The 19,237-nt window shown below is 38.6% G+C and overlaps 1 protein-coding gene across 1 annotated transcript in view; it reads right to left on the bottom strand.

Annotated features, from left to right (window-relative positions):
* The window catches only part of LOC103743265 (PATJ crumbs cell polarity complex component), a 79,249-nt gene that overhangs the window by 24,094 nt on the left and 35,918 nt on the right, over window positions 1–19,237 (bottom strand). The window contains exons 9-13 of the mRNA XM_029569096.1: window positions 17,648–17,739; window positions 15,692–15,833; window positions 12,117–12,260; window positions 6,343–6,431; window positions 1,164–1,220 (exon numbers count right to left, since the gene is read on the bottom strand). Of these exons, the coding sequence (XP_029424956.1) occupies window positions 1,164–1,220; window positions 6,343–6,431; window positions 12,117–12,260; window positions 15,692–15,833; window positions 17,648–17,739 (524 nt within the window). The remainder of the gene's footprint in view (window positions 1–1,163; window positions 1,221–6,342; window positions 6,432–12,116; window positions 12,261–15,691; window positions 15,834–17,647; window positions 17,740–19,237) is intronic.

Raw genomic sequence — 19,237 nt, 5'->3', positions numbered from 1 at the left:
TATTTAATTCCTATACAAATTCATGAAGGAATAATCTATATAACTACTCCCATTTACATACAACAAAACTGAGAGGCAGGGCTTAAATATTTTCCATGATCACATAGCTACTGAATTCTAGGCTAGAATCTGAACATAATTAGTTTGGTTTCAGAACACATAATCAGTATACCATACCTAGGCAATCAGTAACCACTGAACTTTGATGGGGTATTATACTTCTTACTCTCATTCTGAATGAAATACCTCCCAGCGTATTTAGATGATTTATTAATTGATGAATACTCTCAGAAAGATGACAGTGCAAATAAGTTAAAACTAGCTATAAGGTGCCATGTTGCTTTTACAAGGTACTTGAGGATAACTTGGCCAGCCAGTCAACACAGTGAGGAAGTCACTTAAAATGCAGGTAAGCAGCAAGCACTATTAACCACTGAGCCGTCTCTCCAGCCCCTCAGAACTCATTTTGGACAATGCATCTGAAAGTGGAGCCTAAGGCAGGCTCAGCCCGTACGTCCACGGAGTACAGCATGAAACCCTGGGCAAGAAAACCTTTCCTTTTCTATTATTTATTGAGAAAATTACTTACAAGACTTCTCAAAGTTTTAGTTGCCTTGGATTTTAGTTATCCGGAATAGAAACTATAAGGTTAATTTGTAGGGAGAGGATACTAAAAATGTTGAGGAAAATCTGTAAGTTACATTCTTATACTTTGTCAACAAAAAAATAAAGACAACCAAAAACATTCTAAGTTCAAGAATAACCTATACTCAAAAGGTCACCATATTTTTTGTCCTTGAACATCCAGACATGAAGCTTTTCAAAGTTTATTCATGGTCATGATTTTTAGGAAACGTTTTTCAAAAGTCTTATAATGTCTGAAAAGCTGACACACTGAGCTGTTTACCTTCACTGCTTCTACTGTGGCTCAGAGGCAAGCCTGGGCTCTTGGCTTCTGGAAGCAACATAAGAATTCCACATTCTTCCCAGCCTTTCTAATCACCAGTATCTTTTATGACAGTGAGACCCCTTGTTACCTCTGGTAAACACATACGACTGAATTCTGAAAATTTTAGGTCACACCACTCAGTAACTTCAGCAAGAATTTAGAGAAAGTTCATCACAACAATAAAAGACCAGCACATTTTAAGAACATTGCTTACCTTTGAATACTTCTGGAACTCCGCATTGTCTGCAATCTGCGTGTCCAAAGTAGCTACCTAGATTTACAATAAAAATATTTACATATTTGTAAAAAGATAACTTTATTTCCTCCTTGTTTTCCGAAAATATCAGCAAAACCTACACATTGACAACTCCTCTGAAAATCTCTAACCTATATTTCTGACATCCATAAGTATATAGCATATAGCAAAATTTCATACTATATTTGCTTTTTTGTTATTCTCCACATTAACCTCTTTTTCCTAAATTGTCTAAAAGTTGAACTGAAACTGATATGTAATTTGATTTATCCCTTTTCCACTGGATGGATTGTTTTCTAACAACTTGCAGATGGAAATCACCAGTAAAGTACTTCTGCTTATAACGAATTCATTTCTGTGGATGCCTAACAATAAAACTCAGAACAACAGTATCTGAACAATAAATATGCATGCCTGTATACACACACACACACACACACACACACACAAACATCCATCTTTTGGTATTGAGGGGTTATTCCCAAGCCCAAAAATCCAAGGATGTTCAAGTTCTTCCTAAAGGTGTACAATCTGCAAATAATTAATACCTAATACAAGGAAAATGCTACATAAACAGATATCATACTGCATTGCTTAGGAATAATGATATAAAAACAAAAGTTTGTTCATGTTCAGTTCACATGAAAGTTTTGTTTAACTATGTATGAACCACAGTGAGAATATGGAACCCACATATATGAACCAACAAAGAGCTGACTATACTGATTTTTAAAGTCTACGATTCTAAAATTTGTAACATTTTATATTGAATCCACAAAATTTTACTCTTGGGCCAGCAAGATGGCTCAGCAGGTGAAAGTGCTTGCCACACAAGCATGATGACCTGACTTCAATCCTCTGAACCCATGTAAAGGTAGGAGAACACTGACTCCTGTAAGTTGTCCTCTGATCTCCACACGCATGTCATGTCCTCCACGTGCACCTAACTCATACACACAATCATAGCAAATAAAATTTTACTCTTGAGCTGGGCGTGGTGGCACACGCCTTTAGTCCCAACACTTGGGAAGCAGAGGCAGGCGGATCTCTGTGAGTTCAAAGCCAGCCTAGTCTACATAGTGAGTTCCAGGACAGCTGGGGCTACAGGGAGACCCTGCTTCAAAACAAGACCAAAAAAAAACTTTTTTTTACTCTTGCTAAAACCTAAAGCATAGCCATTTTAAAATTTCAAATGCAGGTCTTAAAAGTTTAATCACGGACGTATGCACATGTAATTTCAGCATCTGGGAGATGGTGGAAGGATCAGGGATAAAGAGTTCAAGGTTAGCCTCAGCTACACAGTTTGAGGCCCGCCAGGATTACATAATACCCTGTCTCATACCACCATCCCCCTCAAAAAAAAAAAAAAAACCCTGCAATGTCAGTAAAGTCAAACAAGTTTGCGAAAACTGGAGCACTTACTTTCCACCATAAGATCAAACCAATCTCCCTGGGGGTGCTTGGAAAGGCACAGTCAGAAAAGCTCGATCCCTTATGGAGAGCCTGGAGAAATATTCAAAACTTTTCATCCTGACCTAAAAGTACTGTTCTAAGTTTCCACAACGTTCATAGAAGGGAGTTCCTTGTAACCAAACAGTGGTGATTTGCATCTGTAAGTTATTAAGAATACAGTGCATCGGAAGGGAGGGAATAAGTTAAACAATAATCTAACCTAAAACCAACAGTACCGCATTTTAGATGAGTAGATCCCAGAAGAAAGTACAATAAGAAACAGTAGAATACCCATTCGTTTGCCCATTTGTCTCACCTAGCTTCCTGCTCCTACTCCACAATCTTTTAGAACAAGCCACAATATGTTTTTAAATCTATAAATGCATTTATGCAAAGAATGGGCAGGTCTTTAGCTGGATGTACAACTGATGATGCAGTAACTGCAATCTTTTTTGAAGGCATTATACCTGTGTCCTGTTAAAACTTGTCCTCTAGGATTTCCTGACTCTCAGGCCAAACCCTGGAGCTGAGTTTCCTAGGGTATTGCTTAACAGCAGTCAGTCTGTCCTGTTCTTTTCCTCACCAAAGATTATTTCTCATAGTCTCAAGGCCTTGTTCTCTGCTAAAGTGGCAGTTCATATATGGATTATTCCATGCGCATCTTCTCATGAAAGCCAAGTGGAGGGTGAACTTGCACTTTCTGAACCCCTTCCTTCCCTGTGCCATGTCACATGCTTTATTATCTAGCACTTGACACCCTTCCTGGGTTATAATGTTCTGCTAAAGTGGCAGTTCATATATGGATTATTCCATGAGCATCTTCTCATGAAAGCCAAGTGGAGGGTGAACTTGCACATTCTGAACCCCTTCCTTCCCTGTGCCATGTCACATGCTTTATTATCCAGCACTTGACACCCTTCCTGGGTTATAATGTTAGATGAATGAAAAAACTGCATTAATTATCACAATGGGTTCCCCTGTGATCCAATTTAAAGATGAAGAAATCCAATTTCAGGCAGATCATTACTAGTAATTTTATTTATTGTTATTGTGTACGTGTGTGCACAATGAAGGTGACACGTATGTCACAACACACAAGTGAAAGTCATAGAACAACTCTGTGGAGTCAGTTCTTTCCTTCTACCTTTGAATGTGTTCTAAGGATAGAGCTCAGGTTTCCAGGCTTGTGCAACAAGCACATTTACCAGCTGAGCCATCTTGCTAGGCCAAAGACTAAAACATACAGGCATACAGCTGTTGAATGGCCTAGCAGATCAGGTGGTCAACTGCAAAGCTCATGCTTTTTTGAAAAATATATTTTTATTTATTTGAGACTTTCACTCAGTATATTTTGATCCTATTCAGACTCCCTCCCCTCCCTTCATCCCCATCTTACTACCCTCCTTCCACTTCATGTCCTCTACTATTACTTGCTTTTTTTATTTTTTTATTTATTATTTTTATTTTATGTGTATGGTGTATTGCCTGCATGTAGGTAAATTTACCTGTGTTGTGCAATGCCCACAGAGGACAGAAAAGGCTGCCAGATACCCTGGAACTGGAGTTACGGACAGCTACTAGCTGCCATATGGGTGCTGGGATTTCAACCCAAATCTTCTGCAAGAACAGCCAGTGTTCTTAACCGCTGAGCCATCTCTCCAGCCCCTACTTGCCTTTTTTTAAAGGCCTATGGAATCTTGGCTGGAGATGTGGCTCAGTGGTTAAGAGGGCTGACTGGTCTTACAGAAGACCTGGGTTCGATTCCCAGCACCCACATGGCAGATAATCATTCCTAACCAGGGAATCCAACACCCTCTTCTGACCTCCACAGGCACTGCATAACATGGGTGTACTTACATACATGCAGGCAATACACTCGTACACATAAATAAAAATAATAAAATAAATAAAATAAAGGCCTATGGAATCTAATCTGTGTTTCCTAAATGCTCTTAACCCTGGGAGTCTGGTCAACCTATCAGGTGTCACACCAGTAAGGAAAAGTGACTCTCCTTCTCCTAGCATTTATCAATTGCTAATAGATGCTACCTAGCACTAGGGCTTCCTGCCCACCTCCTCCATCTATACAGGGTCCCTGTCTAGCTTAGGTTTGCATAGATCTTATGCATGCTGTCATAAGCACTGAGAGTTCCTCTGCGAGTTCCTATGTGCAACTAGGAACTATGGTGTCCAGACAATATTTTATTTACCTTCCACCTCAGGCTTTTACCATCTTTCCACTCCTCTTCCATAATGATCCCTGAGCCTTGGGAGGAGAGGTATCCCATTTAGGGCTGAGCGCTCCAAAATCTCTTATTCTCTGCACACTGACCACAAGCTACATTTTTTAATGAATCACTTTGAAGATTCAACACCAAATTCCATCTTCTGTTTCTAGCCCATGCTAGAACATCACCATATGATATATAAAATCTGAAGACGGTTAGATAGAGAATAAGACTTTAATAGAAAAAAGCCCATCAAAGAGGCTAGTGATATAACTCAGTTGGTGGAGGGCTTGCCTAGCATGCAAAGCCCCAGGTTTGATTTCTAGCATAAACCAAGCATGAACCACTTAGGAGGTGGAAGCAGGAAGATCACAAGTTAAAGGTCATGCTTGGCTACATAGCAAGTCTGAGACCAGATTGGGCTGCATGTCTCCAAAAAATAAAAATAAAAATCCCATCGCAAAATTGGTGAGTCACATATCTCTGAACATCAACCACTAAGAATATAGAAAAGGTGACTTTTTAGGAGATAGGCTAGTGGCAGTGTTCTACAGAGTAGAGAAGCAGCAATTATGAGAAATAACTGGCAAGCACAGGTTAACAAGAAGAGAAAGTAGCCATTTTGACTCATCTTAATGGCACTGACGATATGATATTCTGGTGACAGTGGCTAGATATTCCAAATCAAGAAGAAAAAAGGAGTCTCCAGCAGTAACCATCATCCAGTATTAGTGATAAATATACATAAGGAAAAGGTGTTGGGCTATATACCAAGACACTGTCTCAAAAAAGAAAAGAAAAAAAAGTGTGAAAGATGATAGAAACTCTTACCACATTTGCTAACATGGATGAGCTTTTCTAGTAGAACCATCTGCTTTCACGTGGGACGATGTAACCAATCCCTTCCTGGACAAGTCTAATAACAGGTGAAAGGAACTCTAATGGTCCACTGGCACCATAAACTCAGGCCTCATCTAAATTACTTCCTGCTCTTCTAAATACATTGGATAATCATTCTTTCATCTTTCTCATAAAACTGTAAGAGTCTTTGTGAAACATAGGACTAATATCCACAGCCCTTTCAGTGTACAATAAAACAAACAGATCATAAAAGCAATCATAAAAATGCCAGCAATTTTAAGCAGCTGATACAAGTTACAAATTTAAAGGCAAGCTTGGCTCTCTTAAGGCTCTTCTGCCTATTGCTGACTTAAATGGCTTCAATATGAACTGAGTGTCTGTTAACTGTAACTGAAGTTTGAGTGCAGTGCTTAATTGTTCTTACAGCTTAAAATGCTTTTAAAAAAAATGATGGATCTAGTAGAAAAGAAAGGCAGGAAGAAAACAATGAAGGCAGGCTATGTATTCTTTGCCTCTCTCACATCATTTAAAGTTAGTGTTAGGAGCGTGACATGAAATGAAACGGGAGTACTTTTTTAAAAATATTTTTAACATACCATTACTTCATACCCAGGGCCCAATAGGTTTTCCCATCTGGATTTCAGCTCATTTTCTGGAAAGCCTGGAGCTTTTTCTGGATATACATCTATAAGAAAAAGAACATTGAAGCTTCTGTGAGCCAAATATACATAAGTAATAAATTCTTCAATAACAGCTCAGCTTCAGTAAGTAAAAGGGAAATGAATAAAAAGGAAAATGCATTATCTTAATTCTACCAGGTAAAGTAAATCAAAAGTGACTTCTAAGTAACACAAAATGGAAAACCATCTGTGACAAGATTGTGAAGGGGCTTCTGTTCAGGAATACTTTATTGTTTGTTTGAAACAGGGTCTCACTATGTAGCCCTGGATGGCCTAAAACTTCATTATGTAGACCAGGCAGGCCTTGAACTCAGAGATCCACCTGCCTCTGCCTCCTGAGTGCTGGGATTAAAAGCATGCAGTACTTTAACGGGAAGAGGAAATTATGAATTACAAGAGAAATTTGAGTATGTGCAGTTTATATGTAGGTATTTGACTTAGTTTTATTTGTAGGTCTTTAATTGAAATGATAATCATTTCAAAGTGGCACCTATCCACTGGAGCACAAACACTTCCCAAGATATCATTGTCATCATCAAGGCAGAGTGATAACACAGTTAGGCTTCCAAATGAATGGATGGATGGATGGATGGATGGATGGATGGATGGATGGAAAGACTGGTCTTGCTAAATTTTAAAGTCACATGAGCTTTCATCAGATAGAAACTTTAGTTTTGTTGCAACTTAGTTATTACAATATTTGTAGCTTTATAATGTTCTTGATTTAATACTGCCATCTTGCATAGGTGTGATAATTTTAAAAGCTAAGACAGCTTTTAAGGACCATGCCTATCCTCTGTATAATCTCCACAATCAAATGACAGTTAGTAGTCTGAAGAATGTCTAACAGATAAAAGTCAAAGTACTAAAACTATTAGTTCAACTTACATCCATACTAACAGCAGAGGATTAAAAAAGCTCCATATTTTTCAAGTTAAACTCTCATTTCTGCTGTAAGATTGGACAAGTCACAGAACACTTACCACAACTGGCATAACCATCTGCCAAAATCAAATGAAATGTGCAGTATCAGCTCTTTTTCATCTTTATCATGGCTCACTTTGACTGCATAAAATGCTTAATTACATGCTACAAATCATTAAGTTAAATAGGCTAACTTCAGAATCAGAGACTAAGACTAATGAACACCCAAGAACTTAAACTACATTTTCAAAAGAACATCCAGAAACAACTACATTAACTGATACGCTGCTCATCAAGGATCCTATTAAACCAAATAGCAAATTCATTTGGGCTGGGCACAATTCCATAAGAAATTATGTGTTTTTATCAAATTCTTTTTTCGAATATACTTGTTATTGTGTATGTGTATATAATGTGGCAGCATATGCCGTAGTACACGTGGAAGTCAAAGAACAAGTTTTGTAGAGTCTGTTCTTCCCTTCCACCTCTGTGGAGGTTCTGAGAATTGACCTTGGTCATGAGGCTTGCCAGCAAGTGCCTTTACTCACTGTGCCATCTCTCCAGCCCCTCCACCAAATTCTTAAGAGTGTCACCATTTTACTTGTTCAGTTTCTTCCAAGCATCAGTTTTATATCTGCTAAATGAATCTGAGAAAAATCTACAATGTACTGGGTAAATTCTAAGCCTAAAAACACAGTAGTGAGAAGAAAGAAAGTTCACACATATGTAAGAAAAAATACTGACATTTCACCAATTTGTGTTTACTTTCTGGTTATACAGTGGAAACAGACAGCTATGCGCACTAAAGCACAGCACAAAAAACTAAGTGTCAGAGGAAGATTAACTGATTTGCAGCAACTCAAGAAAAGGCCACACCAGATGATGGAACTGGTGAATAAACAAGACTATCTTAAACAACTAATACCTGGGCATGAAAGAGTGCTAACTTCACAGCAGTCAGGATATGGTTTGCTTCCTTTTTTAAAAACAAATTGGGGGATTTATTTTTATTTTATGTATTTTGCCTACATGTACATTAAGTGCATCCATGTCATGCAATACCCATGGAGGCAAGAAGAGGGTATCAGATTCCCTGAAACTGGAGTTAGAGAGTGTTGTTAGCTGCCAGGTAGATGCTGGAAAACTGAACCTGGGTCCTCTGTAAGAGCAGTGCTCTTAGTGGCAGAGCCATCTCTCTAGCCTCAAAACTGGTTTGCTTTCAACTTGAATTATACATATGCATGAAGAGAAAAAAGTGAAATTAATTTAAAAGGCATCGGGAGGTAGAAGCAGGATTGTGACTTCCAGGCCAGCCTGAGCTGTACAGTGACATCCTCTCTCAGAAAATAAACAAAAATGAGGCACAGATAAAATACTTCTAAAACTATTTCTAACTTCATTTGATTTTCATCTGATATTTCACTGAAATTCATCACAACTCAACTAATTTAAAATATTAAAGGTTAATTACACTCTATTTGGATCAAAAAGAACAAAACGGGCTTCCAAACCACAGGGAATTTTTTATCTTGAGTGAGGGGTAACCCTTCGTTCAGGCTACCTTTCCTCACATAAGAAAAGCCAAAGGCCAAGACTTCTCTGGAACGTGGATGGGGTTAAGCATATGGAGACGTTCTACTTAGCTGGCCCCACTTTCTTGAGTACTTTTGCAGAGTAGCTAAAGTACTGAAATAAAAAAAGGCCAAGTCAAAAGAAAATTTTAAAATAATTGTATAACCGCCTGGTAATGTGATGCATCATAAAATGCATGTTATTAATTTTTACAAAGAAACACTGCTATGCTTATGCAGATAGCTATAATTTATAGCTACAAGAACATCAATAATACAACAGAAGTTAGAACATGTAGTAATAAGAAATGCTGTAAGTAGTTACTGCATACTAATAATTATGCATTTGAAACTAATATATTTTAAAAAGATTAAACAAGAATACTCTTGGCCCTCCACTGCCAAATGTGTTAAGATTATGACATTCAGAATACCTCATTTTATTTCTTTATTTTGAGGCGGGGGTGAGGGGAATGTTGGTGGTAGGACTGGGGTTGAGCCCACATACTAAGCAGGCACTCTATCACTGTGCTACATCCCTAGCAAAACACCCCATTTTAAATCTCTAAGACATCTACAGCGTCGTCAAACTTTCCTCAGATAGAAATTTTGCTTTTATACAGATCTTTTTTTTTGGCACATTTAAACTTACATTTAATTTCTGATAGGGCATTTCACATCTCAACAGGGTATGGTGACACCATGACACTCATGAACACAGTGATTTACTCTACTAACAGTCATCAACTACACTTCTCATAGATGCAGATATTAGGCAACTGATAGTTGTTTGCATTAACTTTAAACAGGGTTTTAGTTCTTGAAAATAAGGTAGCTCTGGAAGATGAGCATGTCATACCATGCTGCCGTACATCACAGTAAACACTTTGAAGCCATCAGAAGTGTCCACCTGAGTGTGCCTGGGAACCAGGGAGCCCTGGTGCTGGTGCCAGGGAGGGGGCCATGCACACTCAGGTGGGCCATTCCTCAGGGACCAGCACCTGGTTCCTCACCACTCTTTCCCTAGTTTTTAACAATGACATGGCTTCACATCCTTGGAGGCCAGTGCTGGCACTGCAAACACCAGGTGTGTAATACCAAGGCTGCTGCCAACCCTGCAGGGGTGTGCATGGTGAGGTGTGCACAGGGCTCAGGTACAGCTCCTAGCTGGTTTCTAATGCCAAAGGATCCTGAGAAGTTTGGGCAGTTTTCATTTATTTTACTTCCCATTTAGGGCAAAAGATTGGAGCTGATACTCAGAAAGTCACCAAATCTTTCCCATTTTCAGAGTCACAGTCAGAGCCCTGTGGCTGGTCTTCTCCAGTGGCAAAGACTAGCACCCCAATCTGTTACTTTACTCAGATTTATAAACTGGTCTTGTTTATTTTCAGAGTTACTGTTATTTGCTCATTAATATTTTTTGAAAAGAGAAAATCATCTAAAATTTTTGCAATATTTCCTTCAGAAAGATCATAAAATAATTTGGAAGTAATATCAAAGTGACTCAAAAGTCATAAAATTTTACTTAAGGTCAAATTAAAAAAATAAGTTAATCTGTTCCTTAAAGTGCACTGCAAAATCAATTCTGATGTTCTGACTGGCACAGAAGCCACTGAGCAGTGTCATAGGAGCCTGAGGGCCAGAGGCTCCAGCCTGCACCTCATCAGCCTTACAAACATAGGGCATAAGGAACAGAAACTTATGAACCAAGAACAGAAATCTATGAACCAAGCCAGGATTTTCAGAGGACAGTATGAGCCAACCTAGTTTCCAAACTAAAAGTGCTCCCAGCCCCATTTGGTCAGGTAGGAGTCTCCAGAGGAACTAGGCCTATGCCTGTGGAAACAACTGGCTACCCTGGTTTTCCTTGTGAATTGACTAGTGATGGCAGAGTGGGTCCTGTGGAGCAGAATGGCTGAGCTTGTTTTGGCTGTTTTCCCCTGATGTCTTCTGAACCCAGGTTCTTTAACCAACATTTGGGGAAAATGGTGTATTTTCTTCACTTGGCTTTTCTCGATCATTTTCTGGTTTTTACTTTCAATATATTTTTTGCTAAACCTGTTTCACAAACCACTACCAACTAAAATGTGTATTTTGGGGCTGGAGAAATGGCTGAGCAACAGTTAAGAGCACTCACTACTTTTGCAGAGGGCCCAGGTTTAGTTCCTAGCACCCAAATAGCAGCTAAAAGTGTCCATAACTGATCTCCACTGGAATTGCAAAACATGGGTGCACTTACATACATGCATGCAATACACTCAAACACATAAAATAAAAATAATAAATAAAATATTTTTAAATTGTAAAAAAATAAATAAATAAAATGTGTATTTGCTGATGTGACCTCCAACTTCTCAGGCAGATGTAGACTGTTGAGAATACCAGGGCGGTGACAGGGCGGGGACTGAGGGAACACAGGTGCAAGCCCCCACAGCCAAGGCCTGGTGCCTAAACTACTGCTGGCTGAAGCTTTCTGTCTCTGTTTGTGGAGCTCCAAAGCTCACTTGCACTTCACTAAGGCACCACTTGGTCTCAAGATGGTCTCAAGATGGTACCTATTTCCCTGTGAGATTTCAATGATTTCTTTAAAAGTTCAGTGCAAGAACTACTAGGCTGTCTTTGGAAGACTTGTTTCTGCCTTACTAGGGGTTCATCTTAGCCCTGGACTTCTCAGAGCACCAACAGAGGAAGAGACTGCATATGCTTTCTGCTAGGAAGAAAAGTGCATGTGGCAGCAGGTGATGGTTTTTGAAAATCCACGTAACAGCAAAGCTCACCAACTGTCCTTGAGATCTCTAACAGGGTCTGTTGCCTGCTGCTGTCCTGCTGGCCTTTGGTTCCACAGAACTGCAGCCTCCATGTGAACCAGAATTGACCATTCTATGGTTTGTGATGGTACTCTGCATCAGGTCCAAGATCTGCAGGCTTAACTCATGGTGAGTGCTGGACAGTGGCCTCTCATGCCCATCTACAATTATAGTCCCCCCCGCCCCACGCCAAAGGTATCCCTGTCTTTTGTTGCTAGTTGGTTATTTGGATATTTGTAGCCTTACAAAGTTTTTGATGTAATATTATCTCTATTGCATAGGTCTTGGTCTCTGACTCTCAGGTGCCACATTTTATTAACTACAGACAAAGGAAACGACTACCGAATGAGAAAGTGGAAGTACTCCAAAGTAAAGGTTTTGGACTTACCTGATTTTTCTAAGGCTTGTATGTTTTCCTTTTTTAGATGATCTAGTCTTTCTCCAATTTCCTCTGCTTCGATATCCAAATCAGTTTCTGTTTTCACAGCTCCAATTAATAGGGTTGGTGTTTTGGGAGGTTCTACAACAGTTCCTAAAGTAAGAATTGCTAATTTGAATGTCTAGTAACAAGTGATAATATTTTTTTTAATGAGCTAATTTCACTTGCATTTACCCAGTTACATCCTCACTGCCATGATTCTTATATGCTAAGATGTCAGGTGAGGTAACCAGTTAATTCCAAAAATAAATTTTTTAATGGTACTGAAAGAATGAGGAAGTAGGCAATGGAAGGAAAAGCAAGGCCAAGTCCATGACAAAGCAGGGAGAGATGCTTCATAATACAGCTTCAGAAAAGACAAGAACAAAATGCCAAGGCTGTATGCTCGTACTGTTACCACCAAGTACTAAGTATGTACATGAAAATATGCTGGACTAACTGCTCTGAGCTCTGCAAAGGTACTAGCACTGTAATATCAAGTACATTATGAACAAGCCTACATAGGAAACCTTGGACAAACAAACCCACACAGGAGAAAGACAGAAGTAAGCAAAATGGAAACTGCTAGTCTAATGGTAGGTGGGTGGGGAGCCATCATATCCTTTTCATTTTTCTACATGCTTAAGTGCTTTAACAATAAAAAGCTGAAAAATACACCTAAATTCCGATGATTGTAGGACTGGACGTGGTGGCACACACCTTTAATCCCAGAAGAGGCAGGCAGATCTCTGAGTTCAAGGGCAGCCTGGTCTACATAGTGAGTTCCAGGCCAGCTGAGGCTACAAGGAGACCCTGTCTCAAAAAAAAAAAATTCCTATGATTGTACTATGAGACTTTGAACCACTCACATAGTATTTTTTAGATCATTAATCCACTGATGCCCATAAATAAGTGCTAAGATAAGAAATGCCAATCATTAAGTAAAGCATTATTTATAATAACCAAGATGCAGAAACAGCCTCAGTATACACTTAGAATGAATATATAAATAAAATATGGTATATACAAAAAATAGAACATTATTGATTCTTTAAAGAGAAGGGAATCTTATCCTAAGCTAGAACACTGATGAGCCTGGAACACAATGCGAAGTAAAATCATCCATCAGAGAAGCACAAGCACAGCATGGTTCAATCCATCTGAGCTAGCTACATAGTCAAACTTGTAGAAACAGAAAGAAAAATGACCACTGTGGGGGTGGGGGGATTGAAAGTTAATGAACATACAGTTTCAATAGTGTGAGATGGGAAGATCCTACAGATAGGCCAGACAATCATGTACATGCAGTCACCAATAGTGTTCACTTAACAATAATTGTGAAGTTTAACCTTGATTGTCACCTTTATGGGATTTGGAATCACCATGGAAAGGAATTTCTGGACTTGTCTGTAAGGGATTATCTAGATTATCATAACTGAGGTGGAAAGACTTCAGTTATGGTAATCTAGAATGGACAATCCCATTCCATCTGTTAGGGTCTATACACCATCAGAACTTATAGTTCAACACAGTGTAACTATATGCCACAAAGAATATCCAAATATGGGGCCCGTGAGATGGCTCAGTGGGGAAAGTCCCTTGCTGCGAAGCCTGACATCTTTAGTTCAATCCCTGGAACCCATATGGTAGAAGGAAAGAACCAGCTCCCCAAAGGTGTCCTCTGATGTCCACATGCACAGGATGACATGCATACATGTGTGTGCCTCACATACACATGCAAAAATTAAATAAACGTAAACTCTAAAAAATGTTTTAAATAGGTACACAGGATAGGTGAATAGTAGAATTTTAGAGGAATGAGAGACATTAAACAAGAGCTAGAAGCTATGTAGTTTGTTTCAGACATCTAAATAGTGACCATGTGCAGATACACAAAGATGAGTAGTCCTTCTCTTGAAACAGGTAATTACAATGTGTGCTGAATGCTAAAGCAGTTCTCATTGAGTGCTACTTAAGAAAGATACCCAAAGCAGAGGGAAAGGAGGGCAGATTTCAAGTCAGAATTTATCCTGGTACAAAATACAGGCATGCCCAGATAAAGGCCTACTATACACACAGGGCCATATCTACATCCATTTGATATAAGAGAAGGAAGAAAAGGGCTCTGTTATACCTATTAAAAGCTATTATATAAATATGTATATAAACATTTAAGGTCCATATGGTATATGTGCAATTTGTACTATATTGACAGCGCATTTGTTTTTTAGCAACAAAATATCTACTAGCATATAAAACGTTAAAAGTTCCAGTTTAAGTTGGTATGGTGATGCACACTTATAATCCAAGCACATGGGAGGCTGAGTCAGGAATATTGGAAATTGAAGACCAGCCTCAGCTACATAGCAAGGGCCTAGCTAAAATACAAACAAAAGTTCTAACTTAAACATCAGTCAACTCTGTTCACCTTTGATGAATGCTAAGAGAAGTTTGTCACTCACTAGTTATATACCAGTCACTCTCTTTGAGTCATGTTCTCATTATCAACTTTTTGGGTTTTTTTTCTTTTGGTGGGGGCGGGGGTTGAGACAGGGTATCCCTGTACCCCAGCTGTCCTGAAACTCACTATATAGACCAGGCTGGCCTTGAATTCACACAGATCTACCTGCCTCTGCCTTCCAAGTGTTGGGATTAAAGGTGTGCACCATCACCATGTCCAGCTTTCATTATCAACTTTTACTGAAACATACATTTAATAAATTGCTAATTCAAAACAGATATGTTCATAATTTTATGTTTTTCCACAATGAAGATTTCCTATTTTTATAACCCTATTGACAACAAATACTGTTTTTTAGTAAAAAAAAGTTCTTGATAAAAATTCCTGTTTTATTTTCTGTTACTATACTTCAAAAAATAAACCCAGATAGCCAGGCATGGTGGCACATGCCTTTAATCGCAGCACTCAGGAGACAGGCAGACCTCTGTGAGATTGAGGCCAACATGGTCTACAGAGCTTCAGGCCCGCTGGGGCTATAGGGGAGACCCTATCTCAAAAAAGAAGATAAAAATAAATAAATAAATAAATAAATAAATAAATAAATAAATAAATAAAATCTAGAGCCAATTAGAGTAAACTATATCACTGAGCCAGGCATTGATGGCACACGCCTTGTAATCCTAGCACTCAGGAGGCAGAGGCAGGTGGATCTCTGTGAGATTGAGGCCAGCCTACTCTACATAGTAAGATCCTATCTCAAAAAAATCCAAAAATTAAATAAAGTAATATGAAATCTGAAGTTGAGAAATGTTAAGATATATGACAGAAGATTCATGAATTGAAAGAAGCAATATGGGTCTCCCTTTGGAGGAGCTCTGGGCACTCATTTGGCAGGAAACTGTGTTCTGTCATTTGGGCTGGCGCACTGCAACAGGGAATGCCAAGAGCTGATTCATTTCTCCATTACTACATTACATAACATGGAAAATTTTTCCTAATCAAATTCCCAGAGCAATGTCCATAGCTTGGCTGTTTTTCCAAATGTAGACTCCATGGAGAAGAGAGGGCTGATAGCATTAATTACCTCTGTCTGAAGGCTGTTCAAATGGAGAAGCAGTTGAAGATGTTTTCCTGCGAACTAGAGTTAGATGCACCACCTGCCCTGCATTTCTTAATACTTCAACAACATCCTGGTTAGCAAAGCCCTGAATATTCACACCATCCACCTGTAGCATTAAAAGACAGAACAGTTTCAGGTTAACTACTTCCCTTTTTGTTTTTCTTTTCGTTTGTTGTTTTATTTTGAGACAGGGTTCTCATGTAGCCCCAACTGGCCTGGAACTCGATGTAAACGAGGCTGGCCCTGACCTCACAGAGATCTGTCTGCCTGTGACTCCCAGAGGTCTCTATGTTGCTAGTGCAGGATGGCCTTGAACTCACAATGTAGCCAAAGTTGGCCTCAAATTCACAAGATCCTCCTGTCTCAGCATCCTGAGTGTTGGGATTACAGGCATGAGCCAACCCCATAATGAATACCATTTTTAATTCTGGTGATGTTGAAAAAAAATTAAGTGATTAATTTTGCTATCCCCTGAATAATTTATATAAAACTTAGAAAGTGGTTTTGAATAAGAATAAAAATAGTTTTGCTCACAAACCTACATGCAAACTACAAAACAAATTTAAATTTGTACTCCTAAGTCATGCATTTTAACTAGCAGCATGAGAAAGACAAAGGGCTTTAATCCCTCATGCTAGACAAAATTTATAATGCTGAAATCCAGTTAATTGTTATAGCTCAACATGTACCAATAAAATTCATTACCAAAATTAAATATGTTATCACTATATGATAGCACTATGTGATATTTTCTGTTATATAACTGATACAACACACCAATCTCCCTCCATTAGGTCTAGTAAAATTCTGAAAATGTATGTGCAAGATATCTTAAGTCAAGGCCAACTCCACATTTCTGAAGTTCATCAAGAGTAACAGGCCCCTCTCCATCTCTCCTAAACACCCAAACTATTACTTCAGATTTCTTCCTGAGTTCTCTCAAAATGTGCATTGCTACTGCTGGCCTCCAGATCTTACAGATCATCAAAAGGCATTTTCTAAGCCCATTCATGTAAAAGTCAATAGTTATGAAGAGTGTTCCTTAGATGGACTTAAAAGACAGACTTGGGCTTTGACTTGGGCTGGAGGGATAGCTTGGTCACTGAAGGGTCAGGCCAACAACCAAAACATCAAAAGGCAAAGACTCAAATTGTACCACTCACCATCTGTTTCTTATATAAACCACTCTGTGTGCGTGTGTGTGTGTGTGTGTGTGTGCACGCACATGCAAACAGATTAAAAAAAATGTAGATATAAATTTTTATTTCTACTAAATAGAAGACCAATTTTAATTAGCAAAAGGTTGTATTCCCAAATATATAAAATATTTCGATTTTGAGTATACTCAAAAGCATTCTAAGTGGAAAATCATTTCACATAATGGTCAAAAAGGCTGGCAGAAGAACTATTCACTGTATATAAAATGGTGAATGTAAAAGAACACAAAGACATACTTGAAGAGTTCTTTCTAGGGGAAGACAAGAGCATCATACATTTGCATGGATGTATTTATTTAAGAATATATCTAGGGGGCTAGAGAGATGGCTCAGCAGGTACAAGCATTGGCTGCTCTTGCAGAGGACCCAGGTTTGGTTCCCAGCACCCACATGGTAGCTAACGACAGTCCATAACTCCAGTTCCAAGGGATCTAATGCCTTCTTCTGAACTCCATGGGTATTCATTGACACAGGTGCACTTGCACACATGCAGACAATACACTCATACACAAAAAAATAATTTTTTAAAAGAATGTGTAACTTTTTGCTACCAATGTTTAGTGAACTTTTTCCTCCTTTACCAAAAAAATGATATTTAGAGCCATAGGATGCTCAACTGATGTGATTTTACTGTACTATTAAGCTGTCTTCCTCTGCTGCATAGGATGTAAAGATCAGCTTCTTTCCCCCAGTAGTAACTTACAGCAACTATCTTGTCATTCACTTGAATCTGGCCATTGTGGTACGCAGCACTGCCTGGTATGATACTTTTCACATAAATCCCCGAAGCGTCCCCTGAAGGAGCACAGACATGGCAAAAGGGAGAAAGCTATAATTAGGGTTTGATTGCAAAATTCTTATCAAGAGGTTAATTAGCTAAAGAGGCTGACTAGAGGCTTGATAAATACTATTTTGAACACATGCAGAGAAAATTGATGGATTATTTCAAACTGTCACCATCACAAGTGGCCTGAATTAAAATGATTTGACTGATAACTACTCTTCTGGAAAAATAATCAGTAATGGAAACTTGATGAAATGCATCTCAATTTCTGCTGGGGTTCTGAGGGGTCAGGATGTTGGTCCATCTGCACTCTCACTGCTGGCTTGGCTCAAGTCTTCATCATTTTTCTAGCACTATAACAACAGTCTCCTAACAGGTCTTCCTGCCTTTGTTAGTTCAGTGCTCACATAGGTTATCCAAACAGAAAGAAAAGGACATGTGGTCTTTCAAAACAAACACACACTAGAATGTTGGGCTGGTGAGATGGCTCCATGGGTAAAGGTACTTTCACAAGCCTGGTGACCTTAGTCCAACCCTAGGAACCCATGTAAAGGTAAAAGGAGACAGGCAACTACCAGCATTTCCTCCACATAGCATGCATGCCCCTCCTACAATAATACAAACAAAAATGTTTTAGAAACTAGAAGAAGAGGGACTAGAGAGATGGCTCGGTGGTTAAAAGCATTTGTTGTTCTTGCAAAGAACCTGGGTTCAATTCCTAGCACCCACATGGCAGCTAACAGCCATCCATATTTTCACTTCAAAGGGAATTCGACACCCTCTTCTGGCCTCTGTGGGCATTATACATACGTTACACTTACATACATGCAGGCAAAATACTCATAAAATGAAAATAAATTTTTTTAAAAAATTTAAAAACTATAATGAGTTCAGCAACATGAGATAATCCATACACTGTAAAATAAAATACTTGAGCTCAAATATCTATAAAAACTATAACCATATAAAAGCATATATTTCTATGAGAAAGAACTACAAAGAAAATTGTAAAATTAATAACTATAGCTTTGAATGGTATTTATTAATGTCAAATGAACTCAAAATACTGTAGAAAATTCCCACTTCCAACATAATAATATGTAAATTTCACTGACTCACGTCCCAGGTATTCTATAATAGGAAAAAATAAGCTTATTTTTTAACATCATCTTCCACATTATTCTTTCAACAAATCCTGACAGTCCAGATTCTGGCATTATACAAAACACCACAGTTCTTCATGATTCTATACCTTCTCTCATTTAATTCTTTCTTTCTTCTACTTCTTCCCAGCTACCAAAATCCTCTTTCCTCATTACTAAATTAAATACTTCCTTGTGAATTCTCCATATCTGTCAACCATGACAGTTGCTGGCCTCTCTGCTAAAACATGTATTTTCAGTTTTCTTTGAACATTTAAAAGGTTTCTATACATTTGTCTGCCTAAATAGAATTTTTTTTAATTTTGGTTTTTGGTTTTTAAGATTCTCTCCTCTCCCCTCTCCCCTC

The sequence above is a fragment of the Nannospalax galili genome, unplaced genomic scaffold, assembly GCF_000622305.1.
Source record: "Nannospalax galili isolate Female #2095 unplaced genomic scaffold, S.galili_v1.0 scaffold71, whole genome shotgun sequence".
Classification (NCBI taxonomy): Eukaryota; Metazoa; Chordata; class Mammalia; order Rodentia; family Spalacidae; genus Nannospalax; species Nannospalax galili.
Note: the sequence above shows the minus strand (reverse complement) of the source record. Positions and strands in the feature narration are given on the sequence as shown.